This window comes from Theropithecus gelada, chromosome 12 (genome assembly GCF_003255815.1).
Source record: "Theropithecus gelada isolate Dixy chromosome 12, Tgel_1.0, whole genome shotgun sequence".
NCBI lineage: Eukaryota > Metazoa > Chordata > Mammalia > Primates > Cercopithecidae > Theropithecus > Theropithecus gelada.
In genome coordinates this window covers 110,366,959-110,383,273 of record NC_037680.1, presented here as the reverse complement: position 1 = coordinate 110,383,273, position 16,315 = coordinate 110,366,959, and the positions used below count along the sequence as shown (strand labels likewise).

The 16,315-nt window shown below is 50.2% G+C and overlaps 1 protein-coding gene across 1 annotated transcript in view; it reads right to left on the bottom strand.

Moving 5' to 3' along the window:
* Positions 1 to 3,482: 3,482 nt before the first annotated feature.
* Positions 3,483 to 16,315, bottom strand: part of MROH2A (maestro heat like repeat family member 2A) — a 59,239-nt gene continuing 46,406 nt past the window's right edge. The window contains exons 32-42 of the mRNA XM_025405036.1: positions 14,617 to 14,776; positions 14,345 to 14,538; positions 13,885 to 14,022; positions 13,226 to 13,340; positions 8,072 to 8,221; positions 7,779 to 7,961; positions 7,081 to 7,236; positions 5,342 to 5,473; positions 4,622 to 4,724; positions 4,256 to 4,321; positions 3,483 to 3,765 (exon numbers count right to left, since the gene is read on the bottom strand). Coding sequence (XP_025260821.1) covers positions 3,629 to 3,765; positions 4,256 to 4,321; positions 4,622 to 4,724; positions 5,342 to 5,473; positions 7,081 to 7,236; positions 7,779 to 7,961; positions 8,072 to 8,221; positions 13,226 to 13,340; positions 13,885 to 14,022; positions 14,345 to 14,538; positions 14,617 to 14,776 — 1,534 coding nt within the window. The 3' untranslated portion in view covers positions 3,483 to 3,628. The remainder of the gene's footprint in view (positions 3,766 to 4,255; positions 4,322 to 4,621; positions 4,725 to 5,341; positions 5,474 to 7,080; positions 7,237 to 7,778; positions 7,962 to 8,071; positions 8,222 to 13,225; positions 13,341 to 13,884; positions 14,023 to 14,344; positions 14,539 to 14,616; positions 14,777 to 16,315) is intronic.

Here is a 16,315-nt window from a genome sequence, read left to right as displayed (position 1 = left end):
GCACCTGTGACTCCTCAGGATTCTTATTGAAGCTGTTGATGACAGGATATCATGGTGACGTTTTTGTAGTGAAATAGTTCACATATTCAGAATGCACTGGTGAAACTCATGCTGGTGTAAATAGTTAATATATTGCCATATGAGTTTGGGCTTGCTTTTTTATGAAAGATTAAAAATGAGATTGAGGTACACATTTTTCATTCCTGCCTGCCTCCCCAGGCGATTACTCTCCTGATGTCTGATACCACCTCCCTACCCCACCCCATATCCCTTCCCCCCTGCGTCTTACACTGGGACCACGTTATGTGCGTGTATATGCGTGTGTGCACGTGCGCACACCTGCGTCCTCAGGCTGCTATAACAAAATGCTGGAGACCAGGTGGCTTCAACAGTAGAAATGTATTTTCCCACAGTTTTTGGAGACTAGAAGTTTAAGACAAGGGAGCCAGCATAGTTGGGCTCCGGTGAGGACTCTGTGGCTTGCAGAAAGCTGTCTTCCTGCTGTGTCCCCACGTGCTGGAGAGAGCAAGGTCTCGTGTCTTAGGAGGGCACTAATCCCATCATAAGGGCCCCTCAATCAGGACCTCATCTAAACCTAATCACCTGCAGAAAGCACCATCTCCAATACTACCATCATGCCAGGGGCTAGGGCTTAATCATATGAACCTGAGGGACCCAGTTCAGCCCACAGCCTGTGAGTCAGTAAGGAGGGTGCACGCTGTTGAGAGCTGAGAACCGGGCCAGGTGCTGCAGACCTCACAGATGGCTCATTTCCTCAAAGAACAGGCCGGCAGTGTAATGCTGGCTCAGGCTGGGCCAGGGCCAGAATGGCCCCTATAGATCTAGAGCCTTCCCTCAGGCCTGCTGCTTCCTAAGGACAATATGACCCATCCTTTCCTCTTCAGAAAAACCATCACTGCAACCCAGAAGTGCTTGTGCCTCTCCTCCCCCAACACCCAGCCGACTGCTGACACCTTGCTGGCAGGGCCAGGCCTGGCTGCCAGAGAGGCTGGTGTTCTGTCATCCAGTGGAGGAATGCGAGGTAGAAGGACCTGGGCATGGGTCTTGGCCAACTTACAGGATCTGCCAATAAGGGACCCATTGACTATATATGGTATAGTCTCCCTGTTTCAAACTAGATGAGTAAATTAATACTGTATGTATGCTACAGTTTTGTTTCATCGAGAGACTGAATGTGATAGGAGCTAATAGATGTGGGCATCTCATTTTGAGTTCTGTAGGTGGTTTATTGTCCTGGATGTCTGCAGATGGGAGCAAAACCCACCCGTGATCCTTATGCATAAGTGTCAACTATCTGTGGCACACACACACCTAGAGGCAAATTACGGGTCACAGATGGGTGTGCCTTGAACTTCACTAGTTATTGCCAAATTGTTTTCCCAAAGGGCTGCTCCAGTTTGCCCAATATCCGGCAATATAAGAGGTACCTTTTCCCCACATTATCGCTGCCAGTTGCTGCCAGTCTGAGCTCTGGCAGGTGTAAAATGTGTTGCTTCACAGTTTGCTTTCTCTTGATGACTTGTTGAGCATGTCTTCCTGTGAGTCCTGGTTTTTTAAATGTCCTCAGGACACTGGTTTTATATTTGCCTCTATTTTCCTGATTTGGATTTATTCGGAATCCAATGATATGAAACAATCCAGTTTTATATAAGTTGCAAGTAATTTCTATCTATGATTTGTCATTTAACTTTGTGGTATTTTATTGTATGGAAGTTACATTTTAACACAGTGCTATGGTTTGGATGCCTTTTGTCTTGAAATGTAATTGCAGATGGAACTGTTAGGGGGTGGGGCCTAGTGGCAGGTTTCTGGGTCATGGGAGTGAACACCCCATGAATAGATGAATGCCCTCTTGAAGGAGTGAGTTCTTACTCTCTGCAAGAGCGGGTTGCCTTTGCACCTGCCCCCTCGCCTTTCTGCTTTTCCGCTGTGTCTTGAGATAGCACAAGGCCCTCACCAGAAGCTGAGCAGATGCCAACGCTATGCTCTTGGACTTTCCAGCCACTAGAACTGGGAGCTAAACAAATTTTTTCTGTATAAATTAGCCTTTGGTATTCTGTTTTAGCAACGCTGAACATACTAAGGCGGATAACTTCCTCCTCTTTCTGGCTTCTGCTGTTACTTTTAAAAGAAAAACTACCATACTCTGAGGATAAAAAATACTGTACTGTCTTAAATTTTGCTGTCTCCATTTAGGTCTATAAACCATCTGGAAATGTTTCTGCACAGGCATGGAGGGAGAGCCAATTGTACAGACGTACAGCTGCCTCCTTGTACTGTATTGAATGCTGCACCCTCGCCACTCCATCAGTGGTGTTCAAGCTTGTTTAGCAGCAATACTCTTCATCACTTGGCAGGAAATCAGTTCACCATTTGCTCCGTGGGAGACACAAAACAGTTTGAAGACCACTATTCCAAAGAAGTCTTTAGCACGGGTTGGTTTTTGGACAGCATAGCAGCTCTCTCCTGTTGATGGGACCCCAGATGGTGAATTCCTTCGGCAGTTGTACTGGGAACAGTTTGGAAGTCCTGGTTTACCTGCTCTGGGGACACCTAGACTGTTCTGATGGACTGAGCATAGCAAAAGCCTTCCCCACACTGCCCCTCTCTTCCGCTACATGTTCTTAGACATGGGGCTAATTTCTCCTTTTTGACCAGCAGCCAAATTCTGTTCCAGGCATCATTGGGCTCCGGTTCCAACAATCCAAACTTTGGACCTCAAAGGGAAAGATGAGGGTGGGCCTGGAATAAATGTCACTTCCTCCATACGGCCTTTCTGGATTGTCTCCAGACTTGCACACCCACCCTCCTGTGCCACTGTAGCACTTCCACCCTGGCTGCAGTCCTCCTCCTGATGTGTGTTGTGGTCAGGTGCCTTTCCCTTTAAGAAGGGCCCCAGTCGGGCATGGTGGCTCAAGCCTGTAATCCCAGCACTTTGGGAGGCCAAGGTGGGTGGATCACGAGGTCAGGAGTTTGAGACCAGCCTGGCCAATGTGGTGAAACCTCATCTCTACTGAAAATACAAAAATTAGCCTGGCGTGGTGGTACGCACCACCCAGCTACTCGGGAGGCTAAGGCAGGAGAATCACTTGAACCCAGGAGGCGGAGGCTGCAGTGAGCTGAGATCACACCACTGCACTCCAGCTTGGGCGACAGGCAAGACTCCATCTCAAAAAAAAAAAAAAAAAAAAAAAGAGTCCCTGGAGACAGACGGGACACTCTAGGCCTCCCCTCACCGCTTGGCAGAGTGCCTGGCCTTAGGCACACTGTCAGCATGTGTGTGGACGAACTACGAATGAAGACATGAAGACAAAGCTAATTTCCGACCCTTTGGGCCAAGGGGCTGTCAGACACACATACTTGGGGGGAAATTGGAAATGAAGTGGCTCATTAAGGCTGAAGTTCCCTTTGCCCTATTGTCTTGGTTCTGGGCTGTCACCACCTTACAGTCACACATCTAGACTCCAGTGAGAATGGAGGTTTATTTCAACAGAAGGAAAGAAAAGGATACTAGTTATTTTACAATAGTGTTTTTCCTACAGACTAAACTTCTTACAAACTAAATTTAAAAGGGCTGGCATTTGGCACTAAGAAGACAGTTTACATCTTACGTTTGGACCACCGAGGACATTCCTTGGGGTGAAGCCAGAAGCCCGTGCTGACTACAGCTATCCAAGACTTCGAGCGTCTCCAGGGCTGCCCGCCTGACCCCGGGATCCGGGTCCAGCTGTAGTTCCTGGAGGGCTGAGAGGGAACACAAAGAGGGAAGGCTCAGGCCCCGCCCAGTCAGGACCAACATGCTGCATGCCCTTGGCAGTGATGGCAGGCAAGGGCTGCAGAAGGTGGGCAGGGGCAGATGGGGAAGCTCCTGTGTGGGAAAGCAGAAGACTGCAGGTGGAGCTGTTTCCACATACATCGCAGCTCTCGGCTTCAGTGACCACCCTAACAGGGACAGAAATCACCCACAGAACCTGGTAGCAGCATCAGGGCAAAAACATTTCATAAGAAGCTATGAATGGGAGAAACAGCCCAGGGAATGAAAGGCACTGCACCCATCAATAGCTGTCGTCCTGGAAAGGCCTCCCCAGGTGCATCTCTCTGCCCTGGTAACACTCCGCCCCCCAAAACCCCACAGCAAAGGGTCCTCTGGCTCTTCCCTTGAGGCGGTTTCTCTAAGCTCCCCTAGTGAGTTGGTGAGTCGTGGACTCAACATCTAACACTCTCCACTACTTACAATTCCGTAATGCTGGGAAGTCCAGCTTCTTCAGATAGTGTGTAGACATCTGCTGCATAATAATTCCTAAAATGATAGCCAAAGAAATGCTCATCACGCAAGTATTAGGTCAGCAGGCAAGTTGTTCTGTGGTTTACTTGGTTTACGTTATGAGAACACTGATGAAAGATTTTGTTGAGTCCACATTGGCAAGGAGGAAGCCAAAATCAAAACGGGATAGAAAGCACAGTGCAGGGCTTAGACCTGAGCTCCGGTCCCAGCTCTGCCACATGCCCTCCACCCATGATCCACCCTCCCCCCGAGTTGCGGGGTGGATCAGACAGCCTTCAAAGGCCATCTTGAGTCAGGAAACGTCTGTCTGCTCACCTGCCAAGTTGCAAGCAGCGATTCTAATTCTTGACAAGTTGTTTTTAACATAGGCCATTGTTTCTAGCAAGAAGCTATAGAGAACAGCTGGCTTTTTCTGAGTCTGCAAAAAGTAAGTGATACACACAGCTTTGGAGGATGAGACCCTGACAATGGGCTGTCATTCGCCAAGAGTGTTCCCATGGGCAAGCTCCCATCCCAGCGTCACACAGCAGATGAGTAGCTAGCAAGTGAAGGACCATCAGTCCCCTGTTGCATTTTTTCATATCCCATCTGACCAGAGAACCTGTGCTGTCCAACATGGTAGCCACAAGCCTCGTGTAACCCTGGAGCACTTCAAGTGTGACTGGGCTGAATTAAGGTAAAGTGCCCCCTGGGTTTTAAGATGGTACCCCAAAAATTTTAAAATATCACAATAATAGTTTTTATATTGATTACATGTTGAAATGATCACGTTTTAGTTATTTGGGTGAAATAAAATATATTAAAATTAGTTTCACCTCTGCACTTTTCTGGATGTGCCTACTAAAAGAAACGTCAGACAGCTGAAATGGGCACATGGCTTGCCTTCTATTTCTGCTGCACAGTGCCGGTCTCGACATTGCACGTGTAGAAGCTAAACATAGGGCCCCAAGAAAGAGCTGTGGCAATCTTGGACCCCCAGCTCCAAGCAGCGTGTGGCCACCTGGGACGGGCTGGTTTCCCCTTTGGTTTTCTCACCAGGATGGAGCACATGGTTGTCTGGAAAACGATCATCTTGTCATCAGTAGTGGTATCACTTGGCCCTGAGGGATGCTGCAGGGACTTCCAGCCCCAGAAGTGCACACACTGAAACATGGTAGCCATACAGGCCTGCAGGGACACAGGACGGCAGCAGAGGCATCAGCCAGGCCAGGGTGGTTCCCCGGAGGGGTGAGGCTGGCAAGAAGCCAGAGGGCAGCTCCAGAAAAGCCTCAGCAAGCCAAAGAAAGGTGGGGCTGGTGGCTCCTGGGAGGCTACCTGGGACCTGAGCCCCTGCCAGCTTGAACATGGCTGCATGTACATTTATAAAAAGCCCCTTGGGGCCAGATGCAGTCCCACCCGCCCCCTCAGCCAGCACCTTTGTGCCCTCAGCAGCCCTGCCTAGGACCCAGCCCTCCTTGAGATCGGAGGTGGGAGCCTGGCTTGAGCAGGCAAGACTGGGCACATGTCCTCACCTCCCAGGCCCAGTCCACCAGCTCCTGCCTTGTGACCATCCTGCTGGCCGCAGCTTCTGGAGATGGTAGGGCAGGAAGACAAAATGCTTCCACCTCGGTAGCCCTTTCCTCACTCTCGGTCACCCTTGCTGGGTGCACCCTGGTTCCTTCCCTGAAGCCCTCCCACCCCACTGGACAGTTGTCGATAAAACGTGGAAGAACAGTGTGGGCTGAAGACAGAGGGTGGTGAGGACTGGCAAGGTAAAGGAGCCTCTGAGCAGTGACACTTTGTGCCCAGGGTGGCCAGGGATGGTGTGGCAGAGGGATGTGGCAGAGCCCGGAAGCTGGGGTGGTGAGTACAAAGCCCAGGTCTAGGGAGCGTGCATCTCAATACTCCTCACTGCCTGTAAGGCCCACCTGGGCCACCAGGGCCACCCAGGCCACCTGCTCCACCCCACCTGGAAACTGCTGCCCTCAGTGAAGAGATTGAGGGAACTTGTCCTGTGACCCCACAGCTGGGGTCCAAGGCATCTGCTAAAAATGGCCATTGTGTTTCTGTCATGTGGGGCCAGCTGCATCCCAAGGCTTACTAGGTGGGGGCAGAACCTCCCCAAATCAGCCACCTCCTGACCCCACCCCCCAAGTCTGTAGGAAGAGACTAGGGAGAGAAGAGGGCAGTCAAGGTCGTGGGCCATGCAGGGAGTGAGGAGCCTGAGGTCCCCAGCCAACCAGGGTCAGCCTGAGAGGCAGCAGCTCAATGAGAAGACTCATTTACTAACAAATCTGGCTCTCCCTCTCCCTCCTCCCGCCCCAAAGCAACAGAGGAGCTGGGCCGTGGAGAGGGAGAAGCCAGGCCCGCTCCCATCCCAACATGGACCTGCCCCACAGGGAGCAGGGAGTGGGCAGGACAACAGGGAGTGGACAGGACCACTTTGGGGTATTTTGAGTCCTAATACTCAAAAGTGACCTGCCAGTTACAGAATCTGCTAGAAGAAAGAGTTTGGGCAGAGGAGGGCTATAGGCGGCCACCACGCCACGTCCCCCCACACCGGGCTGAGACTGCTTAGTGAGGTGGCTTTGCAGGTCATCTCGGATGGCCTCTCTCCTCAGCCTGTGTGAGGGATGGAGGGCAGAAGGGAGCAGGCTGTGGCCTCTGGGATCTCAGAGAAAACCGACTAAGGAGGAGAAAATCCTGCAGCTCACCAAGCCAGCAGACCCAAGAACCTGTTTCCTTGGGGGACAGCGGGCCCCAGACCGGGACATAAAGCCCAGGGTGTGTCTTACTTGGGCTGCATTGAAGCAGGGGTCCTGGGAGTGCAGCATGAGGGGGATCCAGGCCTTCTTCACCTCCCCTTTGAAGAAATGCTTCTTGGACATCCCGACCACCCTTGCCAGCTTCCCAAAGAGGATGAAGGCTTTCAGACGCAGCAGCTCGCTCTCCTGCAACCGGGATGGACACGGGCTGATATGCAGGCAGCAGGAAGCCCAGCAAAACCCCAGCCATTCTCCAAGGAACACCCAATGCCTTGGCCCTTGCAGAGCCTTCTGGATCATTCCGTCAGGGTGGAGTCTCTCCTCCAGCAGGGATCTCGTAGCCCTCAAGGGGCTGGGCGTTGCTCTGGTCTTTGTGCCCGCCTTTTCCCTGGTTGAGGGCTTGTGCGGGATCTGAGTGCACAGCCTTGCCTAGCAGAGGCCCAGGATGACGCAGGTACCCTGGGGATATTTGTAGGTGCAAGGAATAAAAGGGGGACACCCTTACCTCCTAGCAGGGCTGCAGGGGCCCAGGAGCCCTCACTTGACAGCACTGACTCTGGAACTTGGAAGACCTTTTATTTTACAAGATCCCGTGATCAGCCAGTCCGTACACTGGCACCCAGCAGGAGCCTCGGCTCTTTCTGCTGTAGGGCCCATCTGTTCCTTAGGGTCTGAGAAGTGCCCACTCCTTCACTGAACAAGCTCATGGAGGCTCTCATTGGACTCACATTGTCAAAGAAGATTCTGCACTGCTCAGACATGGCGTCGAAAGAGGACCCCACATCCCCTTCTCGGAGCTCAGCCAGGATCTTGGTCAAGGCCTCCATGCCCTCGGCAGTCACACTGGTGCTCACCGGCTCCCTCAGGGCGCCCAGGCACTTCTCCAGCAAGACCTTCCGGTACTGCTTCACCTGGAGGGGCATGGGCAGCCCTCAGCCTGCATCCTCCCTCCCAGGCTGACCGGGGCACCCGGCCTGTACCCTCAGCTCCCGGGACCTGGGCGCAGGGCTGGGCACGGTACCTTCTTGGGGGCGCCCAGGGCCATGTTGCCGAGGGCGCGCAGGGACAGCACCCGCAGGGCCTCATCCTCCTCCTGGTCGGCACCCTTCTCCAGCAGCAACACTGCTGGCTTCAGCAGCTTCTCCTGGTACAGAACTGGGTCGCTCATGAACTGGAAGGGAGGACATTTGGCAGTTATCCCCAAGGCAGGCTCATTTCTCAGCAGCAAGTGGGACATGGGAGGAGAGGTAATGCAGATTGGTGGCTCTGTGAACAGGAGGGGAGGGGCTCTGACAGCCTCTGTTTCCTCTCTATAAAAAGGGGGTGATGCTAGTACCTGCCTCAGCGTCTGTGTGGGGATTTAATAAGGAAATATGGGGGGAATGCTAGATAAGTGTTATAGATAGATAGATAGATAGATAGATAGATAGATAGATAGATAGATAGATATAATTTCGTCATTTATTTTTTTCAGGTAACAACAGCCACTGCCAAATACAAGAGCCACGCCCACCCTCATCTGAACAGAAATGCACAAAAAACATGAATTTCACTTTCAGGAGAATTACTATTGGCCTAGTACCCCAAATGCCAAAACCTCACTGGTATGCGTGTGTGTGCATGCATGTGTGTATGTGTCTGCGTGTGTGCATGCAAGCACCTGAGTATGTTTGAAAGAGGCCTGAAAAGAAAACTAAACAGCAAATTGTTGAGTCCAGGGACAGGAGAAGTGAGCGACTATTGACTGTTCCCACATCCAGTTCCTTAAGCCCCCATTAGGCGCAGTTGCTCTAAGCTTCCAAATGTTTTGTCTCCCACTCAGTCCACCTTCATTCTGTCCCAGACACCAACATCAGCAATCACAGGAGCTGCCTACAGCACTTCAGTTCATTTAAACATATACTGAGCACCTATTCAGGGCCGGGTAGAGCAGTGAATACAACTATCACAACCTATTTTAAATGCTCTTCTGGGAAAATTCCCAAAGAGTAAAGCCCTAGACTATTGTTAGCAAGCATTAAAAAAAAAAATCATTTATAATCCATCCCTATCAAATTTGAAGAATTTAAATAGCTTGCTTCTTAAAAGCTGGACCTAATTTTTTTTCTTTTTTTCTAATTTTTATTTTCAGTTCTGGGGTACATGTGCAGGAAGTGCAAGTTTGTTACATAGGTAGACGTGTGTCATAGTGGTTTGCTGCACCTATCGACCCATCCCCGAGGTATTAAGCCCAGCATGCATTAGCTATTTTTCCTAATACTCTCTCTTCCCCCACCCTACCCCCAACAGGCCTCAGTGTGTGTTGGTCCCCTCCCTGTGTCCATGTGATCTCATTGTTCAGCTCCCACTTATAAGTTAGAACATGTGATGTTTGGTTTTCTGTTCCTGCATTAGTTTGCTGAGGATAATGGCTTCCAGCTTCATCCATGTCCCTACAAAGGACATGATCTCATTCCTTTTTATGGCTGTATAGTATTCCATGCTGTATATGTGCCACATTTTCTTTATCCAGTGTATCATTGATGGGCATTTGGGTTGATTCCATGTCTTCGCTATTGTAAATAGTGCTGCAATGAACATACGCATACATGTATCTTTGTAATAGAATGGTTTATATTCCTTTGGGTATATGCCCAGTAATGGGATTGCTGGGTCAAACAGTATTTCTGGTTCCAGATCTTTGAGGAATTGCCACACCATCTTCTGCAATGGTTGAACTAATTTACATTCCCACCAACAGAGTAAAAGCATTCCTATTTCTCTGCAACCTTGCCAACATCTGTTGTTTCTTGACTTTTTAATAAATGGTCATTCTGACTGGCATGATATGGTATCTCATTGTGGTTTGGATTTGCATTTACCTAATGATCAGTGATATTTAGCTTTTTTTCATAAGTTTATTAGCTGCATGAATGTCTTCTTTGAGAAGGGTCTGTTCATGTCCTTTGCCCATTTTTTAATAGGATTGTTTGTTTTTCTTGTAAATTTGTTTGAGTTCCTTATAGATTCTGGATATTAGACCTTTTTTTAATGGATAAATTGCAAAGATTTTCTCCCACTCTGTAGGTTGCCTGTTCACTCTACTGATAGTCTTTTTTGCTGTGCAGAAGCTCATTAATTAGATCCCAATTGTCAATTTTTGCTTTTGTTGCAATTGCTTTTGGTGATTTCATCATGAAATGTTTGTCCATGCCCATGTCCTGAATAGTATTGCCTAGATTTTCTTCTAGGGTTTTTATAGTTTTGAGTTTTACATTTAAGTCTTTAATCCATCTTGAGTATAATAATGTGTGAGAAAGGGGTCCAGTTTCAATTTTCTGCAAATGGATAGCCAGTTCTCCCAGCACTATTTATTAAATAGGGAACCCTTTCCCCACTGCTTGTTTTTGTCAGGTTTGTCCAAGATCAGATGGCTGTAGAGGTGCAATCTTATTTCTGAGTTCTCTATTCTGTTCCACTGGTCTGTGTGTCTGTTTTTGTACCAGTACCATGCTGTTTTGATTACTGTAGCCTTATAGTATAGTTTGAAGTCCAGTAGGATGATGCCTCCAGCTTTGTTCTTTTTTCTTAGGATTGTCTTGGCTATACAGGCTGAATTCTACAAAAAATACAAAGAGGTGGTTGGGCGCTGTGGCTCACGCCTGTAATCCCAGCACTTTGGGAGGCAGAGGCGGGTGAATCACAAAGTCAAGAGATTGAGACCATCCTGGCCAACATGGTGAAATCCCATCTCTACTAAAAATACAAAAATTAGCTGGGCGTGGTGGCACACGCCTGTAGTCCCAGCTATTCGAAAGGCTGAGGCAGGAGTATCACTTGAACCTGGTAGGTGGGAGGTTGCAGTGAGCCAAGATCCCACATTACACTCCAGCCTGGTGACAGAGCCAGACTCTGTCTCAAAAAAAAAAAAAAAAGAAAAAAAAAGAAATACAAAAAGGAGCTTATACCATTTCTTCTGAAACTATTCCAAACCATTGAAAAGGAAGAACTCCTCCCTAACTCATTCTATGAGGCCAACATCATCCTGATACTAAAACCAGACAGAGATACAACAAAACAAGAAAACTTCAGGCCAATATCCCTTATGAACATCGATGCAAAAATTCTCAATAAAACAGTGGTAAACTGAATCCAGCAGCATACCAAAAAGCTCATCCACCACGATCAAGTCGGCTTCATTCCTGGGATGCAAGGCTGGTTCAACATATGCAAATCAATAAACATAATTCATCACATAAACAGATCTAAAGATAAAACCACATGATTATCTCAATAGACGCAGAAAAGGCCTTCAATAAAATTCAACATCCCTTCATGTTAAAAACTCCCAACAAACTAGGTATTGAAGTACCTCAAAATAATAAGAGCCATTTATGACAAACCCACAGCCAATATCATACTGAATGGGCAAAAGCTGGAAGCATTCCCCTTGAAAACCGGCACAAGACAAGGATGCCCTCTCTTACCACTCCTATTCAACATAGTATTGGAAGTTCTGGCCAGGGCAATCAGGCAAGAGAAAGAAATAAAGAGTATTCAAATAGGGAGGGAGGAAGTAAAAATGTCTTTGTTTGCAGATGACATGATCTTGTATCTAGAAAACCCCATTGTCTCAGCCCAGAAACTTCTTAAGCTGATAAACAACTTCAACAAAGCCTCAGGATACAAAATCAATCTGCAGAAGTCACAAGCATTCCTATACACTAACAACAGGCAAGCGCAGACAGCCAACTCATGAATGAACTCCCATTCACAATTGCTACAAAGAGAATAAAATACCTAGGAATACAGTTAACAAGGGAAGTGAGGGGCCTCTTCAAGGAGAACTACAAACCTCTGCTCAAAGAAACCAGAGAGGCCACAAACAAATGGAAAAATATTCCATGCTCATGGATAGGAAGAATCGGTATCATGAAAATGACCATACTGCCCAAAGTAATGTATAGATTCAATGCTATTCCCATTAAACTACCATTGGCATTCTTCACAGAATTAGAAAAAAAAATTATTTTAAAATAATTTAAAGAACCAAAAAAGCTGAACCTAATTTTTAAACAGCCATAATTAACTAGCATTTAATGAGCTCTTACCTCCCAAGCAAGCAATGTGTACATGGTCTATCTCATTTAGCTCTCACCAAAGCCCTGAAAAGAAGGCACTGCTCTCCCCTATTTGGCAGATGGAGAGCTTGAAGCTCAGAGATGCTAAGTAACTTCATCTTCAGTTGATCAGCAACTGAGCAGAGACTCTTAACCAGGCCCTTGGATTCCAGCACCTGGGCTTGGCCCTGTGTGGCTTGTAGCCACTGAAAATTCTAAACTCAGACACATCAAAGGCCAGGTCCTGGGTGACACAACGAGGGAGCGCTTCTCCTTCCCATCCTCATTTTGAAGATTTTCAGAGGCCTGAACACAGGGAGGGGCCTGAAGAACCTATAAAAGTTTGGTGAATGCCTCCCAGACTGGTCTTGTACTTCCAGGAGATTTTGTACAGCCCACTACCAAAACTCATTTTCCCATTTTTAAGTGTTGGGGAAAATAAACGTAGAAAAGAAAATTTTATGGCACATGAAATTACCATGAAGTTTAAATTCCAGTGTCCATCAATAAGGTTTGGTTGACACCATCATGCCCACTGGTCAACATATTGGCTGTGGCTGTTTTCCTGCTACAGCCAAGTTGGCCACAAAGCCAAAAATTTACTATGCAGTCCTTTACAGAAAATGCTGGCTGGCCTCTGGCCTGGGCTGTGGTTGGTTCCTAGGGTGCCCTGGGCATCACTGCCCTCAGGATGCTCCAACACTGGCTCTGAGATAGGGTCGCTGGGCCCTACCTTCCCGCCTTGCAAAAGCCCTTCGGCCTCTCTGAGCCCTCCTGCAGGAAGCCTGCCCCAGCGAGAACCCAGGTGCCCTCCCTGGGTCCCCTGAGTCATTGTACTTGCCTGGTCACACATCAGTTAGCTACAATGCTGTAGGCCTCAGCCTGTCTTTCCAGCAGGGCCTGCCCTGCACTACTCATGTGATGAATGAATGAAGGAGCAGATGAGAGAATCAGCACTCACAGGAGGGGTGCTCGCCTGTCCCCCACACTCCCATGCTTTGGAGATGAGCCATCCCCAGAAGAATCCAGGGACCCCATCCCCTCTGCTTGCACTCCACCCACACCCGGTGCCTCACTTCCACGCAGACCGCCGTGCTGCTGATGCGGCAGCTCAGGACTTCTGAATCCATGCCCCTGAGCACCAGCTCGGCCAGCCTCTGCCTGTGGCCCTCCACGTGCTGCATGCACAGCCTGCAGAGGAGAGATGGTGCCAGGTTGTGGAGGTGGCCCCACCCCTGCCTGACATTTGCCAAGAGCTAGCTGGGGCCGTACCAGTGCCTGGACCCTGCTGGCAGGATAACCCTGGACAGATGTCCTAACATCTCTGGGCTTCTCCCTCCTTTTCCTGGGGCTTGGTTGAGGATGTCAGCGAATCAGTCAATGTCTATCTCCTTTTTACAAAGGGGACTAGAGTGAGGGCAGCTCCGGAGTGACTAGGACCCCGGAAGTAATTCCCATCCCTGGTCTGCTCCAGACCCTGTGTGGCCCGGGGGACAAGCCCCTCCTCTCTCTGTCCTCATATCTGCTCTGAGCAGGAAGGGTTTGAATAAAAGGTTCTCATTGTCTTGCACACCACTGCTATCCTAGAGTCCCAGGTTGGCGTGGCAGTTCCCCCAGAAAGAAGGCATTCAGCCATGCAGCCATGACTGGACCATGTCCTCACAAGAAGCCCTTCCATCCAGCAAGGAGGTGCCTCTGCCGGTCCCCCTGCCACCCTGTGGGAGCCAGAGCCCACCTGGCCAACAGGCTCACACCCTCCAGGAATGTCCCGCCGTCCTGCAGGAGGTCCCACACCGCCTGCTCATCCAGGGCACGTGCCAGGTGCTGGCTCTTGACTCTCTTGAACAAGAGCTGCATGGACTTGATAGTAACCCTGGAGGGAGGTGGGAGCTTGTGATGTGCTGCCCTACTGGGAGCGCATGGCCTGGGGAGGCTGCTGCAATCTGAAGTGGGGACCCAGGGCCTGCCGGGCCCAGCCCAAGGGGCTGAGGGAAAGGTCCAGGGAGGGAGTGGGTCTGCGAGCTCTGAAAACCACACTGTGCTTGACACACATGAGAACGGCATCTTGAGTAAGATCAGCTCCCACCAGGAAGAGACAGAGGGCCCCTCAGTGGAGTCCACTGGCAACTAAGGGGCAGCCCGTGGCTACACCCAGCCCAGGCCTGCTGCCTTGCACCCACCACCCTCGAGAGCACCTTTGCAGGTTCATCTCCTCAGGCAGAGGAGCAGTGTGGACCAGCTTCCACATCTTCAGGACCGGCACGGCAGTCTCTGGTCGGTGGCTGCTGCCAAGCTGCAGCAGGAGGGTGTAGGTGAGGTCAGGGAGGAAGTCCGGGAGCTTGTCATTCTCATCCAGCTTCTGAATGAGAAGGTGGATGGTGCACAGGGTCTGCAGAGAGAAGTCCAGGGCATCGGGCTACTACCCAGAGACCCCCGAGGAGCCTTGGGGCCTGTGCCTGCAACTCACCATCAGGGGGTCCACCGCAGCCAGGCGCCAGATGTCAGCCTTGGAGGTGGCACTGACTCTAGGGCTGAGCCGTGACTGCAGCCGGCCCATCAGGCTGTGGAGCATGGTCCGGGCGAAGGGCACGTTCTCCGACACTGCCAGCCACACCTCTGCCAGGTGGCTAACCAAAGTTAGGGCACAAGGACTGTGAGTTTCCTGGCATGTGCCCTGGCAGGTAAGAATCCCTTTCAACCCCTTGGAAGCCCCCTAAGTAGGGGCTGGACTCTGGGAACTGAATCTCAGGGAGGTGGAGGGAGCCACCAAAATTTGCATGCTTAGAACCCAGGCCCCTGACGGTACACTCAGCCCCCTTTCTCTGCATGGGCTCAAGGTACCTTTGGGAACGCCATGGCCCCCGCAGAAGCCCAGCTCCACTGCTAGGTGGCCACAGAGACCCCCACCTGCTTGATGACTGTACAGACATGTCCAACAATACCTCCTAGTGCCCAGTTTGCATCAGGTTTGGTTGTCGGTAGCTTTCTGATATTGTGTCACCTAACCCTCCCAACACATCCTTGAGGAAGGTATTTTTATCTCCATATTCCACAGAAGAGGGAAGTGAGGCTTGCAGCAGTCAGGCCACCTGCCAAACTGCAGCTAGAACAGGGCCTTCCTGGTTTCCAAGTCCAAGCCCATGGCCCTGCTGAGAAGGGAAGGCCCCCAGGATAGGTAGAGAGGCACAGAGAGTGGGGCATCTGGGAGGTTCTAAAAGGCTAATGCGAGTCTAACAAGTCTAAATAGAATTTAACAAGGTTAAGTTGAACAAAGAGATGTGTAAACTGAGTATTGGAACCGACGAAACCAAATGCACAAGAGCAGGTGAGTTTGGGTCTGAGGGGAGATGGGCCTGGGGGCAGGAATAAATGGAGAGGGGGCAGAGTGCACTCATCAGCACCCACTGCAAAGAAGCCATGGGGTGCAAGGAAACAAGAAGGGGCACCTCAGTCTTACAATTGGCAACAAACAACTACCAACAATGACAATCCTGGAAAACAACCCCAGGCTCTGGAATGCAGCCCAGCTGACACCCTCATCACAGGCTTGCGAGACCCTGAACAGAAAGCTCAGCTAACCCATGCCTTGACTCCTGAGCCATGGAAATTGTGAGCTAACACGTGGGTGTTGTTTGAAGCTTCTAAGTGGGTGGTAATTTGTTACGCAGCAATAGCAAACCAATACAGATTTTGGCAAACTAAGTGAAAGCCAGTGTGACGTGGCCACCAAGCATGCCAGCCTGACCCAGGGCTGCACTGCACATCCCCCTTGCCCCCACCCAGCACTGCCCCATGAGCCACTGAGCCTCATTAAATCGTGAAACCTGCACCACCCTCCCAGCTGGACCCACGGCAGGGCGGCCCTTATGAGAAGAAGCTCCACGGTGGAGCCATGCCTGCATTTCGGGCAGGGCAGGTCAGCCCTTGTGGCTCTGCAGCCAGGGCCTGTTTCTAAAACCCTTTTCTCTGTTCCAGGCCTCTTACTTAGCCTGACATCTTCTCATCTCCCTGCACCAGCACAGGCTCCACTGCTCTGGGGATGACTGCCTAGCTCTTTCTGGCTCCTCTCAGGTGAATTCTGGTACCACCCCAAACAGACTCCCCATGTGTGGGGAGACCATGCCCAGCTGCCTGTGCCGTCATGCTGTAGCACACACAGGAGCTTT